The 19,114-nt window shown below is 44.5% G+C and overlaps 1 protein-coding gene across 3 annotated transcripts in view; it reads left to right on the top strand.

The window, feature by feature from the left end:
* Nucleotides 1–215: 215 nt before the first annotated feature.
* The window catches only part of ZNF830 (zinc finger protein 830), a 107,237-nt gene continuing 88,338 nt past the window's right edge, over nucleotides 216–19,114 (top strand). For 2 of the 3 annotated variants that reach the window (XM_030204784.1, XM_030204799.1), the window contains exons 1-4: nucleotides 216–299; nucleotides 1,455–1,620; nucleotides 6,385–6,484; nucleotides 14,272–14,395. In XM_030204784.1, the coding sequence (XP_030060644.1) occupies nucleotides 1,517–1,620; nucleotides 6,385–6,484; nucleotides 14,272–14,395 (328 nt within the window). In that variant the 5' untranslated portion in view covers nucleotides 216–299; nucleotides 1,455–1,516. Of the gene's footprint in view, nucleotides 300–853; nucleotides 1,621–6,384; nucleotides 6,485–14,271; nucleotides 14,396–19,114 lie in introns of those variants that run through there. The other variant, XM_030204792.1, reaches the window with a different exon arrangement.

A 19,114-nucleotide genomic window follows, 5' to 3' on the forward strand; every position in this document is an offset into this window, starting at 1 on the left:
CCGCACATGCGCAGAACAGCGCAGCACGTCAAAGCCAAAACCGGCACTTCCTCCTCCTCCCCCCCCCTCCCCGAGATCGCCGCCACCGCCCCCCTCCACCCGGGCCCTCTCTTCGATCTTTAACTTACGGCGAAACTGCATCAGCAGGCATCTGAGCTTCAGCTCCCGTCGGCCTTCCTTCACTACCTCTGTCCCGCCCTCGACGTTACGTCACACGAAGGCGCCGGGACAGAGGCAGTGAAGGAAGGCCGACGGCCGGGAGCTGAAGCTCAGATGCCTGCTGCTGCGGTTTTTGCGCTGTAAGTTGAAGAGCCAAGAGAGGGCCCGGGACGGGTGGAGGGGGGCGGTGGCGGCGATCTCGGGGAGACATGGGAGGTCTCAGAAGGAGGGGGGCCTTGGAACTGGGAAAGGGGGTGGGAGGCCTTGGAGCTGGGGAGGGAATGCGGCCTTGGAACTGGGAGGGTGGGTGGGAGGGAGGGCAAGGGGCCTTGGAGCTGGGGGGGGGGTGGACAGAAGTGGGCCTTTGAGCTGGCTGGGAGGGAGGCACAGGAGGGGCCCTTGGAGCTGGGGAGGGAATGGGGCCTTGGAACTGGGAGGGAGGGCAAGGGGCTTTGGCGCTGGGGGGTGGGGTGGACAGAAGGGGGCCTTTGAGCTGGCTAGGAGGGCGGCACAAGAGGGGCCTTGGAGCTGGGGAAGGAATGGGGCCTTGGAACTGGGAGGGAGGGAGGGGAGGGACGGAGGGGGCCTTTGAGCTGGCAGGGAAGGATGGAGGGCAGGGGGCTTTGGAGCTGGCAGGGAAGGAGGGAGGTCAGGGGGCCTTGCAGCTGCGAGGGGAGGGGGGCCTTGGGAAAAAAACATACCAATACCCGTTTTAACGGGCTTAACGGCTAGTTGAAAAATAATTGATAATTGGGATTAAAAATTCTATCTTTCTAGCTCCTCCAGTGCAGGTGGTATAGGCCGTGCTAGAAACTTTCTTTTCACATTTGGGAGTTTTCTCTGAGAAAGTGAAAGACTATTGTAACCAATGAAAGGTTTTTTCATAGTGTTAGTTCCTCAGTGTACACTACATCCGTTTGCTGCTCAAGTCGGCATGTTTCTAAATATAACTGACAAAATAACAATAAACAGACAGCGTGGACACAGCGGCTGCTAGCCTCTTTCCTTTGTTTTGGAAGTACCAATATGGCGGCCGTGCGAGGAGGAGGCGGTTTCAGCCTTTAAACATCATGCCGCAGTCGCCTGTCTAATTAAAGGTCCTTGATTTGTTTGGGTTACACCAATATGGCGGCTCAGGGGGAGAAACCGGCTTCAACTTTTTGACGTCATTCCACTATCTTATTTAAACCCCTTTGGCTACTAGTTTCTTCCCACATAGGCCAGATAGCCTCATGCCGTCTCTGGTCTTTCTCCAACCTGTTTGGGACGAGCTCTGCTGTTTTTGTTTCCTGAAGCGTGTCGGAATTTCTCAATTGATGTGTCACGAAGAAGAAGGCTTTGTGGGAACTAGTGAAGTATGGCGGCAGGCGGTAAGAAAGTTGTGAAGCAAGAGGAGCTGCGGCGGCTGATGCGGGTGGAGAAGCGGCGGAGCAAGAAGCATGTGGAGTCACCTTATGCAAAATATCCTTTCATGCTGTGTTCTGATCTCTCCTCCCACCCCTATCTCCTGGCACAGTGTTTAAACTTTGTTTCTGGCGTCTTTGGCGTAGTCCCTGTATGTGAAACTGGTACACAAACGGGACTGGACGTTAAAAACCAAAGTGGTTTTGCTCACTTATTTTTGATACTTGGTTGTTAACTGAAAAAATTGGAGTTTTTATCAGGATTTTCCTGTAAGGTTTTCTGTGTTTGTGTTCCCCCCTCACCCCTATCTCTATCTTACAATATAAATGATGAGTGACCGACGTGCGGCACATGCGCAGCTGTTCTGCGCATGTGCGGCATGTCAAAGCCCCACGCTTCGTACCCCCCCCCCCCCCGAGATCGCCGCTGCCGCCCCCGCCCCCCTCCACCCGGGCCCTCTCTTCGATCTTCAACTTATGGCGAAACTGCAGCAGCAGGCAGCTGAGCTTCAGCTCCCATCGGCCTTCCTTCACTGCCTCTGTCCCGCCCTCGTGTGACGTAACGTCGAGGGCGGGACAGAGGCAGTGAGGGAAGGCCAACGGCCGGGAGCTGAAGCTCAGATGCCTGCTGCTGCGGTTTTTGCACTGTAAGTTGAAGAGCCAAGAGAGGAGCTGGGTGGAGGGGGGGTGGTGGTGGTGACTCCGGGGGTGGGGGGGGGCGGTAGCGGCGATCTCGGGGGGGGAGGGGAGACATGGGAGAAGGAGGGGGGCCTTGGAGAAGGGAGGGGGAGAGGTCCTTCCAGCTGGGAGGGAGGGAGGCACAGGGGGCCCTTGGAGCTGGGAGGGAATGGGGCCTTGGAGCCAGGAAAGGGGGAGGGGGGCCTTAGAGGGGGGGAAGGGCGGCCTTGGAGCTGGGGAGGGAATGGGGCCTTGGAACTGGGAGGGAGGGAGGGCAAGGGGCCTTGGAGCTGGGGGGGGTGGACAGAAGGGGGCCTTTAAGCTGGCTGGGAGAGAGGCACAAGAGGGGCCTTGGAGCTGGGGAGGGAATGGGGCCTTGGAACTGGGAGGGAGGGGGGAGGTCTCGGAGCTAAGAGGGGAGGAACGGAGGGGGCCTTTGAGCTGGCAGGGAAGGATGGAGGGCAGGGGGCCTTGGAGCTGGCAGGGAAGGAGGGAGGTCAGTGGGCCTTGCAGCTGCGAGGGGAGGGGGGGGGGCTTGGGAAAAAAACATACCAATACCCGTTTTAACGGGCTTAACGGCTAGTATATATATATAATGTATGTATTTTAGTTCATATAATTTTATTGAATGTGCAAATGTAAGAACAATATAGCAAGTCAATATTGGTGTTCATGTTTTTATGGATAAAAGGAACAATAGGAAACAGAAACAGTTGCTGTCTGACAAGCAGTTAGTATATTGATGACTGTTAAAAGAATCTAATAGAGGCCATTTGTGTTTGATTTCTTTCAGCTATGATTAATTCACATTTTTGAGTCTTGCTAAGTTGTATCACATATTAAGGGGTATTACGGTGTGCTAATGTGATAAGTAGTAGTAGTAATGGATTTAGCATGTGCTAAATGCTAAGAAGTTCAAGCCCATAGGTATAAAATGGGTTTCTTAAAATTTTGCGTGAGCGGATTATTAGCAGGTATCTTCCATCTTGAGTAGAGAGTTGTGGTAGCTGTGTTAGTCTACTTTTAAAAGTAATCAATAGAAATAAAATAAAACATGGAAAAGAAAATAAGATGGTGCCTTTTTTATTGGACATAACTTAATACATTTCTTGATTAGCTTTCGAAGGTTTGAAGTCAAAATGATTAAATATTTTGACACCCACCAGACAGGACTTAAAGATCTGGGTTTTTTAACCCATTACAAAGCATAAAATTGTATTGCTTTGTGAATTGCAGTGCTCTCCTGTCTCCCTCTCACCTATCCACCCCCATCCTGTTAGACTGAAATACTTTGATGTTTTCACTCATCCCCTGTCTCCATTCATATAGACTGTCACTGAAATGCTTGTTTCGCTCATATATACTGTCATCTACCAACATTTGCTTATTTCCAATCTGACGAAGAAGGGCAACCTTCGAAAGCTAATCAAGAAATGTATTAAGTTATGCCCAATAAAAAAGGTATCGTCTTATTTTCTTTTCCATGTTTTATTTTGTTTTATTTCTATTGATTACCTTTAGCAGGTATTAAATCCATTAGCGCACCTTTCTAAAAGGACCCCTAAGTGAAATTTCAATATTCTAATGAGTAACTATTAGCTTTAAACTTAAACATGCTTAATAAACAAAAAAGATTGATCTTAATTTAGAACAGATGAGATTCCAAATACTTTTAAAATAAAGATGTTATAAGTAAATTTGCTGTAAGTGTGTAATGCGGTACATATTTGTTCCGAAATTAGGTTCTAGATATGATAGATTTGAGCAATAAAATAACCTTCCTCTTTTTAGCAGATTTCTGGAAGTGGTCTCTGATCTTCCTGTTCAGTCAGATCTGATTGCTCTTACCTTTCTGTCTCTGTGTGATCAGGCATTGTAGTGTTTTTTTTATTCTCTTTAAGATTGTATGATGTAGTTGTATTTGCTTTACTTTGTGTACTTTAGCCTTAACTGTATTGTTAGCCCCATTGAACTCAGGATGCTGGGATAATGTGGGGTCTAAATGTCATAAATAAATACATAAACATGTGAGAGAGGTTCTAGTTTGAGGTCTAAAGAGCTTTGTGAGTTGGGTAATCCATGGCAAATTTTGAGATTTCATCACATTGATGTTGCTGTAATGTTGATTCAAGATTTTTTCCCCTAACCTGATGTTGAAGTGTAAGGAGTTTTCTTTAAGCAGCAAATAAAATGTAGATTTTTTTTGGTTATGGATATATATATATTTTTTTGCTATTAAATCTTTTAATTCTCAACTATTTGATAAATTAATGAGATCTGCTTTGCTGGTTTTGAGACAATGTATATATCTGAGAAGTGAAAGACTTTTCATTCTGTTGTTCTGCCTGTTTTTGTGATGCTCAAACGTCAGAAGCTTTAGAATAAGGACAGTGCCTGGACAGATTTAGCTTTTGAAGTTGAAGAACAAGGCCAGTGCTGGGCAGACTTTTATGGTCTGTGCCCTGATCATGGTTGAATAGATTTGGATTGGCTGGAGTGGAGCTTTTCAGGGGCTTTGATGACCAAACTTCAGAACAAATACCGTTCAGGGCGGACTTCACTTCTATGGTCTATACCTTGAAAATGGCAAGGACAAATCGAGATCAGGTATACATATAAAGTATCACATTATACCTTATATAATGAGTTCTCTTGTTGGGCAGACTGGATGGACCTTACAGGTCTTTATCTGCCATTGTCTACTATGTTACTATGATATGTTTTATTGTAATCAGTTCTGATGCTTTTGAATGATGGAATAATACATTACAACAACAAATATGAATCCCCTACCGTTCACAATTATATTAAATGTACCTACAAGTACAAAACATTAATTAAGGAGAAAATATAGGAGGAAAGACCTCAGTGGCAGAATATACCCAAAGAGCCCAATAATGTTCAAGGGAATATGGTAAACCTTACAATAGTCCTACCATCATCAGTTTTCCATCAGTGGTAGATTTTCATTTTGTTGAATGGAATAATAAGTCACGCAACCTTATTTGATTAAATATGTTAGCACACTATCCAAGAGCTTATATGTATACCCAAGTTTGATTTGTCCCTGCCTTTCTCAGGGCACAGACCGTAAAATCTACCCAGGATTGTTTTTGTTTCCCACACCCCTTAATTGATCAATGAAACCCTTGCACTCCCTTTCTAAACCATGTGTGACTACTGACAGCTACATATTTATTTATTTTATATTTTATTTATTTATTTATTTATATTTTGCTCACACCTTTTTCAGTAGTAGCTCAAGGTGAGTTACATTCAGGTACACTGGATATTTCTCTGTCCCAGGAGGGCTCACAATCTAAGTTTGTACCTGAGGCAAAGGAGGGTTAATTGACTTGCCCAAGATCACAAGGATCAGCAGTGGGATTTGAACCGGCCACCTCTGGAGTTCAAGACTGGTTCTCTAACCACTAGGCCACTCCTCCACTCCACATATGTTGCTAGTGCTAAATGCTTAGCAGAGTTTAAAAAGGGGTTGGACGGTTTCCTAAAGGACAAGTCCATAAACCACTACTAAACGGACTTGGAAAAATCCACAATTCCAGGAATAACATGTATAGAATGTTTGTACGTTTGGGAAGCTTGCCAGGTGCCCTTGGCCTGGATTGGCCGCTGTCGTGGACAGGATGCTGGGCTCGATGGACCCTTGGTCTTTTCCCAGTGTGGCATTACTTATGTACTTATGCTAACATGTTAAAATTACAGTAGTACACAGTAATACTACCAATAACTGTCCTAATAAAACTGTCTAGAAATTTTCAGTAAAATGCACTAGCCAGTATGGACTTTAGCAGAAAGATGCTCATCAGGTGAGACAGTGATTATGCTAAACTGAATGGTGGACAATGGAATACACTCTGGGGAAGTTGAAGTGACTAGTGGGATGCTTTAGGACTCTGTGCCAGTATAATTGGTGCCAGGACCATTACTGGGACAAGGGAAGTATGTGCACACCTCTCCTTTTGGTATTCCCATGATGTTTTCTTGTCTTTACTGCTTCTTGCCATTGTCAGCCCCAGATTTTAGTCCCCGTTCAGTAAGTAACCTGGTCACTGTAGCTTTGAAATCTTGGTTCTGTAGGTTGTTAATCGCTCTTATAGCTCCTTAATTCTAGTCTTTGTACATATAACAGTTTGGGGCATCTGTCCTGTGCACTGTGCAACACACCTATTAAGAACGAATTATTGTGGACAACACATATCCTTGGTAAACAGCATAAAGAGGTAAGAATTTGAATTTGATTTTTATTCTCTGTTAACGACAGTTTTGCATTGTTTTGGTATGTTTACTAATTATAGCTGTGTTACATATGATTTATTTTCTGGGTGAAACTGAAGTTAGTAAAGTTAATCATCAGATGATCAGAAAATCTGTGTATAAACCAATCCTACAGCAGTGAAACTGAGTATCTTTCCTCTATCTTGTAGATTCTTGAAAGATACAAAGTAAGCAATTTACTTAAATTTTATAGTTGGCCAAGGTCACAAAACTGAGACATGATTATTAACCTATGAAATTTAGTTTAATTTTGAACTCATGGAGGCATATTTTCAAAGCACTTTGGGAGGCTAAGTTCTATAGGTTTCTATGGAACTTTGGGAAGCTAAGTGCTTTGAAAATGAGCACGAAAGTATGCTTATTTGTAAGTCAAGATGCATTTATTAATAATTTACCTAAATTTTTATTCTCTGAGAAGAATCAGGCCATATTCTCACATGTGGGTGAAAATATGACACCTGGTGCAGAGCTTGAATCAGCTAGTATTATATTTATTTATTAGGATTTATTTACCGCCTTTTTGAAGGAATTCGCTCAGGGAGGTGTACAGTAAGAATAGATCAAACATGAGCAGGAGGCAATTAGAGCAGTAAAAATATTCGAACAACAATACGAAGTATGGCATGGCATACTACTTTCAATGACAACACAATATGTACTAGAACATTATAATTTGTTTATTTTAGTTACATTTGTATCCCGCGCTTTCCCACTCATGGCAGGCTCAATGCGGCAGGCAATGGAGGGTTAAGTGACTTGCCCAGAGTCAGAAGGAGCTGCCTGTGCCGGGAATCAAACTCAGTTCCTCAGTTCCCCAGGACCAAAGTCCACCACCCTAACCACTAGGCCACTCCTCCACTCCAATTTGTAGTGAAAGGTAAGGCAAAGTTGTAACATAGATGAGTAAGAAAGTAGGAAGAATTAGAAAGTAAGGTGATTGATTTGAATAAAGTTGCACGTGAGGTCAGAGAGATGGTTAAATATTATCTCAGTTAGGGTAGGAGTGGATAAACATGTCCCGCTGCAGTATGTGCAGCCCAAGTCAATCCTTGTGTGTGTGAGTGAGACTAACAAGTTAGTTACTTCTTCCGTTAAAGGCTTGGTTGAAGAGCCAAGCTTTCACCTGCTTCCTGAAGTAGAGGTAGTCTTGTGTTAAGTGGAGCCTTTCAGGCATTGCATTCCAGAGTGTGGGGGCTACTCCCCCACACTCTGGAATTGCTTTAATAATACCTGCTGCATCCCACGCATGCACGAGTACCTTCCCACCCACAGTAAAAGCGCGGGACCATCCATCTCTTCTCATCCGCAGTGAGCAGACAACGCGATTGTTCTGCGCTCCTCAGTGTCTGGTGCGTGAGCATTATTTTTTCGCTTTTGTGTCTTCCCTCAGGGCTTTTTTCCCCCCCCCCCCCCCCCCCCCCCCCCCAGGATTTGCAAAGTGTCAGTTGCCTCATTCCTTGATGTTGGAATTTGCGATGAAAAGAGCCAGGAGTCCTAGGGGCTATGCTTCAGGACCCCCCCCCCCCCCCCCCCCCCGACAGAGAAGCTAGAATCCTAGATTTCTTTTGGGCGGAAGATGTTATCAGGCCTCTATGCTATATTCAATCTTACCAGCTCTACACGAGCCTATACTTGCGGAACTTGGTGCGCATTATGTCTGATTTGGCGGATTCTCTCCCACAGGAGCAGGTTGAATCTCTTCCTCAGTGAGTCAAGCAGCAGAAGGCGTGTAGAAAGTTCTTGGCCAGGGGAGCCTATGACACCTTTGATATGGAGCCTAGGATTCCTGCTCAGAATATAGCAATGTGTAGATTTGCATGGCTGCATGTATGACTTGGACCTAGCTGTCCAGCAGAGGTTGATGAATGTAACATGTTGGGGAGGAGATAACCTTTTTGGAGACAGGGTAGAAGAGGTTGCTGACCGAATCAAGAAACACACTGACACCATTGACACTCTCTCCTGCCAAATGTCTTCTGCACCTTTCTCCTCACCTAGGAGGTTTTTGTGCAAGTTGAAGAGAGTTCCTACTACTCTCAGAGACGTAGGTGTGCTCTTTCTTGCCAGCCTCAGCAGGCTCAGTCCCAACATGCGCCCAAGGCCCAGCCAACGCCCCAGTCAAAGCTGGAGATGAGCTTTTGACTGGCTCCAGCAGAGCATAGCCACAGTAAAGTAACCAGCCCGGACAACCTACTGGTAAAGGGGGGGGACTGAATTTTTTTCCAAGAAAGCTGGCCCCTTGTAACCTCTGACCACTTGGTTCTCCAAATAGTCTGTCTCTGTTACGCTCTGCATTGACATCGATGACCACCAAACTGCCCACCAAGAGCATCTCACTTCAGCTCTTGGCACAAGCAGGTATTTGCAGAGGGCTCATGTAGATGGGCTTGATCAGCTCAGGAATCAAATCTTCAGATCAACCTCCTGGAGCTACGGGCAATCTAGAAGGCTCCAAAGCCTTCCTAAAATCAGCTATTCAAACAGACAGTCAGGTTGCAAAGTACTGCACCAACAAGCAGATGGGTACCGGATCGCGCCCACTGTGTCAGGAGGCCATCCAGATGTGGCAGTGGGCGGGCAAATCAACATCCTGGCTGACAGACTGAGCAGGGTCATGCAGCTGCACAAGTGGTGTCTCAACATGTGCTCCCCCTCAGTGGATCTCTTTACCGCTCAACTCCATCTCAAAATCCCTCAGTTCTGTTCCAGGCCCACGACAGACTAGCATCGGATGCCTTCCTTCTTCATTGGGGGGATGGGTCTTCTGTATACAAATCCTCCCATCCCTCTTGAGGGGGAAGACTGCTGAAACTCAAACAAGACCAAGGAACCTGGCAGATCTGGTTCCCTCTTCTTTTGGAGTTGTCCTCTGAAGTTTCTTGGAGATTGGAGTGTTTTTCTGACCCTCATCATGTAGAACAAGGGATCTCTTCTGCATCCCAACCTCCAGTCTCTGGCCCTCACAACCTGGATGTTGAGAGCTTAGAATTTGTTTCCTTGCATTTTCCTGAGGGTGTCTCCCAGGTCTTGCTGGCTTTCAGGAAAGATTCCCACAAAGAGGTGTTACTCTTTCAAGTGGGTGAGGTTTGCCATCTAGTGTGAGAGCAAGGCCCTAGATCCTCTTTCTTGCCCTACAAAGACCCTACTTGAATACTTTCTACACCTTTCTGAGTCTGGTTTCAAAACTAACTCTGAAAGGGCTCACCTTAGTGCTTACCATCGCCATATAGAGGGTAGGCCAATCTCTGGATAGCCTCTAGTTTGCTTCATGAGAGGTTTGCTTTTGACAAAGCTCCCCTGTCGAACGTCTGCTAGTGTCATGGGACCTCAACGTCGTCCTCACCCAGCTGATAAGCTTCATTCGAACTGCTGGATTCTTGTCATCTGAAGTACTTGACCTGATTTTGATGGCTGTTACTTCAGCTCGTAGGGTCAGTGATCTTCAGACCCTAGTGGCAGATTCTCCTTGCACCAAATTTCATCCTAAGAGAGTAGTTCTCCACACACATCCTAAGTTCTTGTCTAAGGTTGTTTTGGGTTCCATCTGAACCAGTCAATTGTTCTTCAACATTCTTTCCCAAACCGCATGCCCATCCTGGTGCAAGCACATTGCACACCTAGGCCCTACAGTCAGTCTGCCCAGCGTTTGGTTTCATTTGATCCCAAAAGGATTTGTGCGCTTCTGGATGGTAATCTCCAATTGGCTGGCAAATTGCATTTCATTCACTTATTCCCTGGCTGGGCTGACTCTTGAGGATCATTTCAAGGCTCACAATGTCAAAGCCATGGCAACATCGGTAGCCCACTTGAGGTTAGCCTCTATTGAAGAAATTTGGAAAACTGCAACATGGTCTTCAGTTCACACATTCACATTGCACTACTGCCTTGAGCAGGATATGATTCGCGATACTCAGTTTAGACAGATGGTTCTGCAGAATTTGTTTGGGCTCTAAAATCCAACTCCACCCCCCTAACCCATTTTGTTCTGTTTCAGGCTGCAGTCTCATGTAGTTGTGTGTAGTTTTGGGTTAATTACTATTTTGCTCTCTCCATTGCGAGGTCCAGTTGATTAATGGTAGTTGTTTTCGGTGAGCCTAGTAGTTAGGGATTCCAATGTGCTTGTCCTCGGAGAAAGCGAAGATACTTAGTTGTAGCAGGTATTCTCTGAGCACAGCAGGTCATTCATTCTTACATACCCTTCCACCTCCCCTTGGAGTTGTTTTCTATGCTATGTTATTGTAATACTGGTCCCATGTTTTCGCTGTGGGTGGGAAGGCTGTGCTTGTTTAAGCTCTGCACCGGGCAGCGTGGATGATGTCACCCACATGTGAGAATGACTTGCCTGCTCCCCTGCTACAGGTAGTTATCTTCACTATATTTGTGGTGTGTTTAATTTCATACTAACATGGGAGTCATTAGAAGGCTTCTACAGCATTTACAGATATAAATTTCTTACATGTGAAAGCAAGGGACATTCAGTGAAATTACATGGTAATACTTCTAAAACAAGAGGGATTATTTTTTCACTTGAAGAATAGCTAAGCTCTGGAACTCGCTGTCAGAGGATGTGGTAACAGTGGCTAGTGTCTCTGGGTTTAAAAAAAAGGTTTGGACAAATTCCCGGAGAAGTCCACAGTCTGTTATTGAAATGGATATGGAGGACGCCACTGCTTGCCTCGGGATTGGTAACATGGAATGTTACTACTAATCGGGTTTCTGGCAGGTTAGATGGACCATTGGTCTGACCCAGTATGGTTATTCTTATGTTCTGTTTGTATATTTAGAGAAGCAGCAGACACAGTTTGGAAGGAAGAGCATATATTTCCAATTTTACAAGGGAAGTGCATGCATACTTCAGAGAATCTAGGCATCTTCCTTTATACCTGCAACAAGAGAGTTGTCAGCCAACAGCTCATTTTGGATCTAGGGTTTACACCACTGATTGAAAGAGCAGTTCTGCTTATTTGCCTGCAGCTTAAAACCACCTCAAAATTAAGGAAAGGAGGGAATTTTTGTTTTTTTTAATCATCTCTCTGTTGATGTCCAGTTACATAACATCCTGACATTTATGCACATAAGTGCCAACACTCACAGATTATAAAGTTTGCAGATGCACTAAGCTCATCTTAATTATCTTGGAAAATGGGAGAGGGAATGGGGCATTTGTTTCTTTTTTTAATTTGTAAAAATGGGAGATCTGCGTTTTGAGATTTGTTTCAATGAATGCTGTTAGTTTCTTCATGTGAAAACAATAAAAGAAATGTTTAAAGTAAAATTTGCAGATGCACTTACATATTCAAAACCTGAAGTGATGCTGCTCTTTTTAAAAAATATGCTGCATTGTAAAATAGCTGTTTAGCTGGATGTGCTGGTATTTAACACATATATTAACTCCATAAGCCATTTTGACTTTTACCAAGAAAAATGGCATTATCACAGTTGTTTTACATAAATATCTGGTATTCTTTTATGTATTTTACAAAAGACTTCATGCTCAGCAAAGCTTTTGTAAAATACCCCGGAAAACTGTGTACGTCACAACCTGGACATCTCACATCTGCCTAGACCTGTATGGAAAATCAGCTTTCAGATCTGGGTAACTTCTTTTCTTTTTGTATTAATTAGCTATGGCATCATTAGGATTGGGTCTAGTCAAATTTTCACAAGCCTCAAAATACAAAGTGAAAATAAAACCTGGAAATTTGTCTTGGAGCAGATGATCCAGTGATTTCTGGTGTTCAGCAGCTCAGCTACTTTTCTTTGTATCCCCTACCCCCATCCCCACAGAAGGCTTCATTTCAGGTTCTGTGGGTAGAAGGGTTACCTGTCTTAGGATCCATCGCACAGGCAGCCCTTCATTTGGTTGATAATGCCATCTGGACTCCTCTGTGAAAAAGGTTCTAGAAATGAGGTAAAAGCTGGATGGGCAGATGCACACCATTAAAATAATTGAAAATGTTATAAACCAGTGTAATTCAGTGCAAGGCCCAAGGACCAATGGCAGCCCATTGTTATTTTGTTTCTCCCCCTTCCCCACCCCCACCTACTACTCTGCTTCTCTATCCAAGCTTAGGTCAGAAAGGGGGCAGTAGATGGAAGGTACAGCTGCAAAAGGAGTCAATTTTGCTGAGAGAAATATTGTACTGGGTGAAATATGTTTATTCATCTATATTTATATTTAGGATCTCTACATTTTACTTATGTGAAAGATTGTTTTTTTGTACTGGGGGTGTCGGGATACAATACTAGTTAAATGCGTTTCCTTAACAAAAGGAGAACAATTTTAAATGTACACATCAGTTGACCTGTTGTATTTTAAAAGAAGTACTGTGGTTGAATACAGCTCTAGGAGTCTGCATACATTGTCACCATTACCTATGTGTTCCCCTCCCTTTCTCGTTTCCTATTTCATGTCCCCCCCCCCCCCCCCCCCACACACACACACACTCCTTTCCAAATTCTTCTCTGGTCCCTTCTTTTTCATTTTTGTCTGTCCCTGACCAGTTATGAGTGACCTGGTTTGATTGCTTCCCCTCTTTCCTACTGAATATTGTAGTTCCTTTTATTTCAGTTATTTTATGTTTTTATTTGATTGCAAGCCACCTAGTTCTGCAAGTCCTCTTGGGCAGTATAGCAAGTTTTTAATAAACTATAAACTGTAAACTACAGTGTACTGCTGGACAGTTGAGTGCAGGATAGTAAGAACTTGTGCTCTGGGGCAATTCTGTAATCTAGGCACTGATGTGCATTGCATGTATAGTTTAGAATATAAGCATTGACACGCATATGTGCACAATTATGTATTTAAATGGTAGTGTTTAGCTTAGTGCTATTCTGCAAAATCCCACTTATATAGCACTCATTTGCAAAGGGTTATACATAGGGGTGAAGCATGAGTGGCATATACGCAAGGGCTTCCATATGCAACTTTATTATTATTAAAAATCTTGCTATACCGCTTTTAACTACCACAGAGTAGATCAAAGCAGTTTACATTCTAATATTCACATAAAAGAAATGAACTACATTATCAAAATTGATCATGTCAAAGAACACATAGTAAAAGTAAATTCAGATTAATGCTGCTTGAACTCCAACCTCAACAAACCTAAGTCATCTCAAAAGCCTTCTGAAAAAAAAACCCAACAGGTTTTCTGTTTACTCTTAAAACAGTTGTAAAGACAGTTCACCACAGATTGACAGAAGAAGAGAATTCCATGTGGCAGGCACCATAAAAAAGAATGCACTGTGACATGCACTTTCTAACTGTGCATCACGAGGGCTAGCCAAACTAAACGATGGTCGTTTAAGAATATGAGTACCCACCTAGGTGCTTTCACTTATATATACCAGCTCTGTGGCTGGCCTAAGTAATCACACCTAAATGTTAGATGAATGGATACCTAGTTATGCTAGTATTCTCTACAAAAACATAGGTGTCTACGTTCCTTTGTAGAGTAGACTCCTGATGCGCACCTACTTAGAGAACTGTCTCTTGGTTTGAACTGTGGACAGCTTTTGCCTTCTAGTTTGAACTGTGGACAGCTTTTGCCTTCTAATTTCACAGTATAACTTCCTGTAGCACACTGCATGTGGAAAGAAGATGCTGTCAAATGTCAGTATTTCTGGAATATGGTGCTCCAAAACAAATTGCCTTTGTGATGTATATAAATCTTAGGTAAGTGCCTTCAGTGGGAGAAATACCTGAGGATTAATTATGTTTATTTTTCAGAAAGTAGCAGAGTTGAAAGGTGTCAAGCAGCCGGCACCAGGCCCTTCATTTATTACATCATCCTCTCAGGCTGTCAAAAGAAAAGTGCTAGATGCAGAAGGTCAAGAAATAAAAAAGGTGAAAGGTAAGAAAACAACAAGGCAGATGATCTGCAAACTCCAAGATGGAAAGACAATAAAGCAGATCAGTAGAAGAAAACCATAGATTTATCAAACAAAAAAACAAATATTCAAATCAGCCCGACACAGGACGTGTTTCGCCCAGCAGGGCTGCATCAGGGGCTACACAGTTTTCTTTTATTGTCAGGGTTAATGAGATATGTATACTGATGTAAAAAATGTACAGGGGTCTTCTAAAATGTAATTAAAAAACAGCCAAATAATCAAAAAAGTGATGACGTGCAATCCGTCAGATACACTAGCAACTCTGTAGGCTGCACGTCATCACTTTTTTGATTATTTGGCTGTTTTTTAAATACATTTTAGAAGACCCCTGTACATTTTTTACATCAGTATACATATGTCATTAACCCTGACAATAAAAGAAAACTGTGTAGCTCCTGACGCAGCCCTGCTGGGCGAAACACAGCCTGTGTCGGGCTGATTTGATTATTTGTTTTTTTTGTTCAATAAATCTATGGTTTTCTTCTACTGATCTGGTTTGTTGTCTTTCCATCCAAAGGTAAGGAAAGCCACTTTTTTTTTTTTTTAAATCTAAGTCTAACTAAGCATTGATACTCCTACTAATACAATTCATTTGGGGAGTTTACTTCCAGATTATTAAGAGAATGAATTAATGCCCCCCCCCCCAAAAAAAAAAAAAAAAAAACCTTTATGCAGAACTATGTAATCTATTTGTAATTTATTTTGTTGTTGTTGAATACCCCCATGATATAGGCAAGGCTTCTCTATGTCCTAAATCTGACCCTCTTCCCCCCCCCCCCCCCCCCAGCAGTCTGTTTACACCCCCACCCCAGGCAGTTTCATTCCCCAACAATCTTAAAGCCCCTCCCTAGATTTGATCTTTCTTTCTCCCTCTGACTTCTAGTGGATTCAATCACTAGTAATCTCTGCCACCTTTTTCTTTCTCTCCCTGTCCCCCATCAATGCCCCAGTTCTCTTGCATTCTTCTTTCTGTCTTTTTTTTTTTTTTGTATATATTTTTTATTTTACATTTACATATATAACATAAATGTTTCAGCAATATCATAACTTAAAATTATTCAGGGAAAGGAGGAAGTGACGTCAGCGCTCGACATGGCTGCCTAACCTCGTTGCTCCGTCTCTCAAAACCTGAAAAAAAGCGAATATAAGCGATCCTTAGCAGCGCTGAACAGGGGAAACACGACTTGAGCATACCCACTAAGCAAAACGCCATGGGTAAAGCATCCTCTGCTCGTAAAAAAGACTCCGAAAAGCGGGAGAAAAATGCAGGGGGAAGGGCATCGCATCGCCACGAGTCGCCCGAGAGGGCCTCGCCCTCCGACTTGGATTCTGCCTTGTCCCTGGCGGAGACTCGCAACCCACCATCTAAAAAAGGCATCTCGGGAGAACTCCGCAAATTTCTATCCAGTATACAAGACGATATAAAGCAGTCCAAAGATGAGATACTGGAGCGGATGAACACATTGAGCACCGAAATGTGTGAGCTTGGGGGCAGGGTGGAGGAGGCTGAACTAAAGCTAGATGAACATGCTGATAGCTTAAACAAGCATGTGGAGCTGCTTCAAGGGCTTGAAAAACAAAATGCAGAGCTGGAATATAAGCTGGATGATTTGGAAAATAGGGGCAGGAGAAACAACTTGCGGATCAGAGGAGTCCCAGAAGGGGGGGAGACCGAGGATGTGCCCCGGATTGTGCAAATTCTGTGTGCAACCTTGATGGGACCTGATGCGGGTGAGGCGGAGGAAGAGCTGGATAGAGCACATCACGCTCTGGACGCACGGAAAGAACAACAAACGCGGGACATCATAGTGCGTTTCCACAAGTATGAGGCCAAGGAGAGAATTCTGGCGCGGGCCCGGAAAGCGCAAGACCTGGAATACGGAGGGGCCAAAGTCTCAGTTTACCAGGACCTATCCCAGTATACCCTCCAACAATGTCGTCAGCTGAGGCCAGTCCTGGATATACTGGTTAAGAACCAAGTTCAATACAGATGGGGATTCCTGTTCTCCTTGAACTTTGTGTTACAGGGCACCAAATGCAGAGTACAAACCCTAGCGGAGGGGTGGGAAGTGCTGTTTAAAGGAGGCCTGGTGACAACTCAGAACCCGCTGGGGGCAGTGGCTCCTGCAACCAAAGCCAAGCTGCAGAAATGGAAGAGAGTGCCGGAATCTGCTAAACGCAATGCACCGAAACGCTGAAAGAGGCTGAAGGAGGTGATCTGGCTGTAGACTGCTTGTGTGCATATCGTGCTGTGTAGTGACCTGGTCTTTGCCATTCTTGTCCGTACTGGCACGAATTTGGACTGCATGAGTTTGGTTACAGTATTATAATTATGTTGAACAAAATGTATGATATGAGTGGGGGAAGAAAGGGACTGAAATATGCTCTAAACGAACAAGCAAATGAGTGTATAATGCGGGAATGATGTAAATGGGGGAGGTGTGAGTCGGGATATACAACAGGAGGGTTGAATGAAAAGCTGCTTAGGATTATAAGGGGGGAGGAGTGGGGGAGGCAGAGTCGTGTTGGGGGTGGGTCATTTCCTTGAATCCTGCTTGGAGGGACTAGGCCTCTGGGTGGTGCTAATGTCAGGGGTGGGGAGGGATTTGGGGAGGGAAGGGAGGTTAGGGGGGGTAGAAGGGTCAAGACCTGACATAAGAAGGCTGGGGGACCAAAAAGATGGGGGGGAGGAGGTACACACAATATAAGACTGCCTTGGGGTAATGCATGCTCTTACTCTAAGACATGACTGCAGACCTGAAGGTATTATCCTATAATGTTAAAGGCCTGAATATGCCGCAGAAAAGACAAAAATTATTTAAGGAATTGCAACAGTATGGGCCCCATGTTGTACTTGTGCAGGAAACACACTTGAGATGCAAGCAAGAGGGGCTTCTTTCCCATTCCAGTTACCCGGTGGCCTATTTCGCCTACTACTACTACTATTTAGCATTTCTATAGCGCTACAAGGCATACGCATACCCCGGAGGGCTCAAAGGTGGGCGGAGTTGCGATACTGATGCATTCTTCATTGGCTGTGCATGTCCTCAAGGTCCGTAGGGACTCGGGAGGGCGCTTTTTGTTTATGCACCTCACAATAGATCAGGTGGAATTCACCATAGCATCAATATATGCCTCAAATGTTGGACAGGCAGACTTTTTTGTAAAGGTTAAAAATGCTTTGTCTACCTTTGCCAAGGGAAAACTGATAGTTGGGGGGGACTTCAATACAGTGGTAAACCCGAGTCTTGACCGTTCAGGGCGTAATATTGTAGAGAGTACTAGGGAGTCAAGGGCGTTGGAATCATTAGCTTACTCACTGGAAACCCTGGATTTGTGGAGACTGACACACATGAGGGATAGGGACTATACATTCTACTCGTCAGCGCATGATTCGTATTCGCGAATTGATTATATCTTCCTTGACGCTGCACTGGTGGAGAATGGACCAGAAGCTGAAATTGGCAGTGTGACAATATCTGATCACACCCCAGTTTGGGTGGTGTTACCAACCCTAAAAACAGAGTTCAAAGACAGGAGGTGGATGCTAAACACCAGTGTGCTGCAGGATGCTGAGGTAGTAGAGGGATATAAAATAGTGCTACAGGAATACTTAGAGCTTAACAAAAACTCCGGTCCTGACCTCAATGTAGTATGGGATGCAATGAAGGCGGTAACTAGGGGCTATTTTTTGCAAATAGCTAGTAAACACTCTCATCAATGTAAAGCGCAGATAAAAAGGTGTCTGGACAACATACAAAAGCTGGAGGTTCAACATAAAGCTAGTAAATCTTCTCAGATCTTACAAGAGCTGAGAGGCCAGAGGCAGCTGCTTGACTCTATATACTTTGAGCAGCTTAGTCACTTGCAAAATCGCCAGAGGGTGGGTTCGTATGAGTTTGCCAACAAAGCGGGACGCCTTCTGGCGATAAAGCTGAGAAGGCAGAAGGTTGATCGCACTATTACACAGGTGCGGGATGGTGCAGGAACTCTGGTGCGCAACTCAGAGCAAATAAGGAGGCGTCTTAAGGATTTCTACCAGGCATTATATGAGTGGGAGATCAGCCCTGCCGAGGATATCATTGCAGATTACCTAGCGGAAAGTGACTTGTCCCCATTGACCCCTCAGCAACAGGCCCAAATGGATAAACCAATCACACCGGTGGAGATACAGGAGGCGATTGGAAGTTTGCCATCCTGTAAGTCCCCGGGATTAGATGGGCTCCCTAACGAATTTTACAAGAGGTTTGCCTCTGAGCTGGCGCCACTCTTAGCGGACTTATTCAATCAGGTTGGGAGAGGGGAAATACTGCCACTATCTATGAGAGAGGCCTGGATAGCTGTGTTGCCCAAACCCGACAAAGATCATAATGAATGTGGTTCCTACAGACCCATCTCAGTACTGAACGCTGATGTTAAAATCCTGGCAAAGGTGCTGGCGGGTAGGTTAGCACCGGTACTGCCAGCACTAATTCATCCGGACCAAGTCGGCTTTGTAGCGTACCGTAAGGCGATGGACAACATAAGGCGAGTAATTGACTTAATGTATATAGCTAAGAGAGGGCAAAGGCCGATGTGCCTTCTCAGTTTAGACGCAGAAAAGGCCTTCAACAGGGTCCACTGGCCATTTATGTACAAGACCCTGGAAGCATTAGGTTTTGGGGCCAGGTTCAGGGGAT

Source organism: Microcaecilia unicolor, chromosome 1 (assembly GCF_901765095.1).
Source record: "Microcaecilia unicolor chromosome 1, aMicUni1.1, whole genome shotgun sequence".
Taxonomy (NCBI): domain Eukaryota; kingdom Metazoa; phylum Chordata; class Amphibia; order Gymnophiona; family Siphonopidae; genus Microcaecilia; species Microcaecilia unicolor.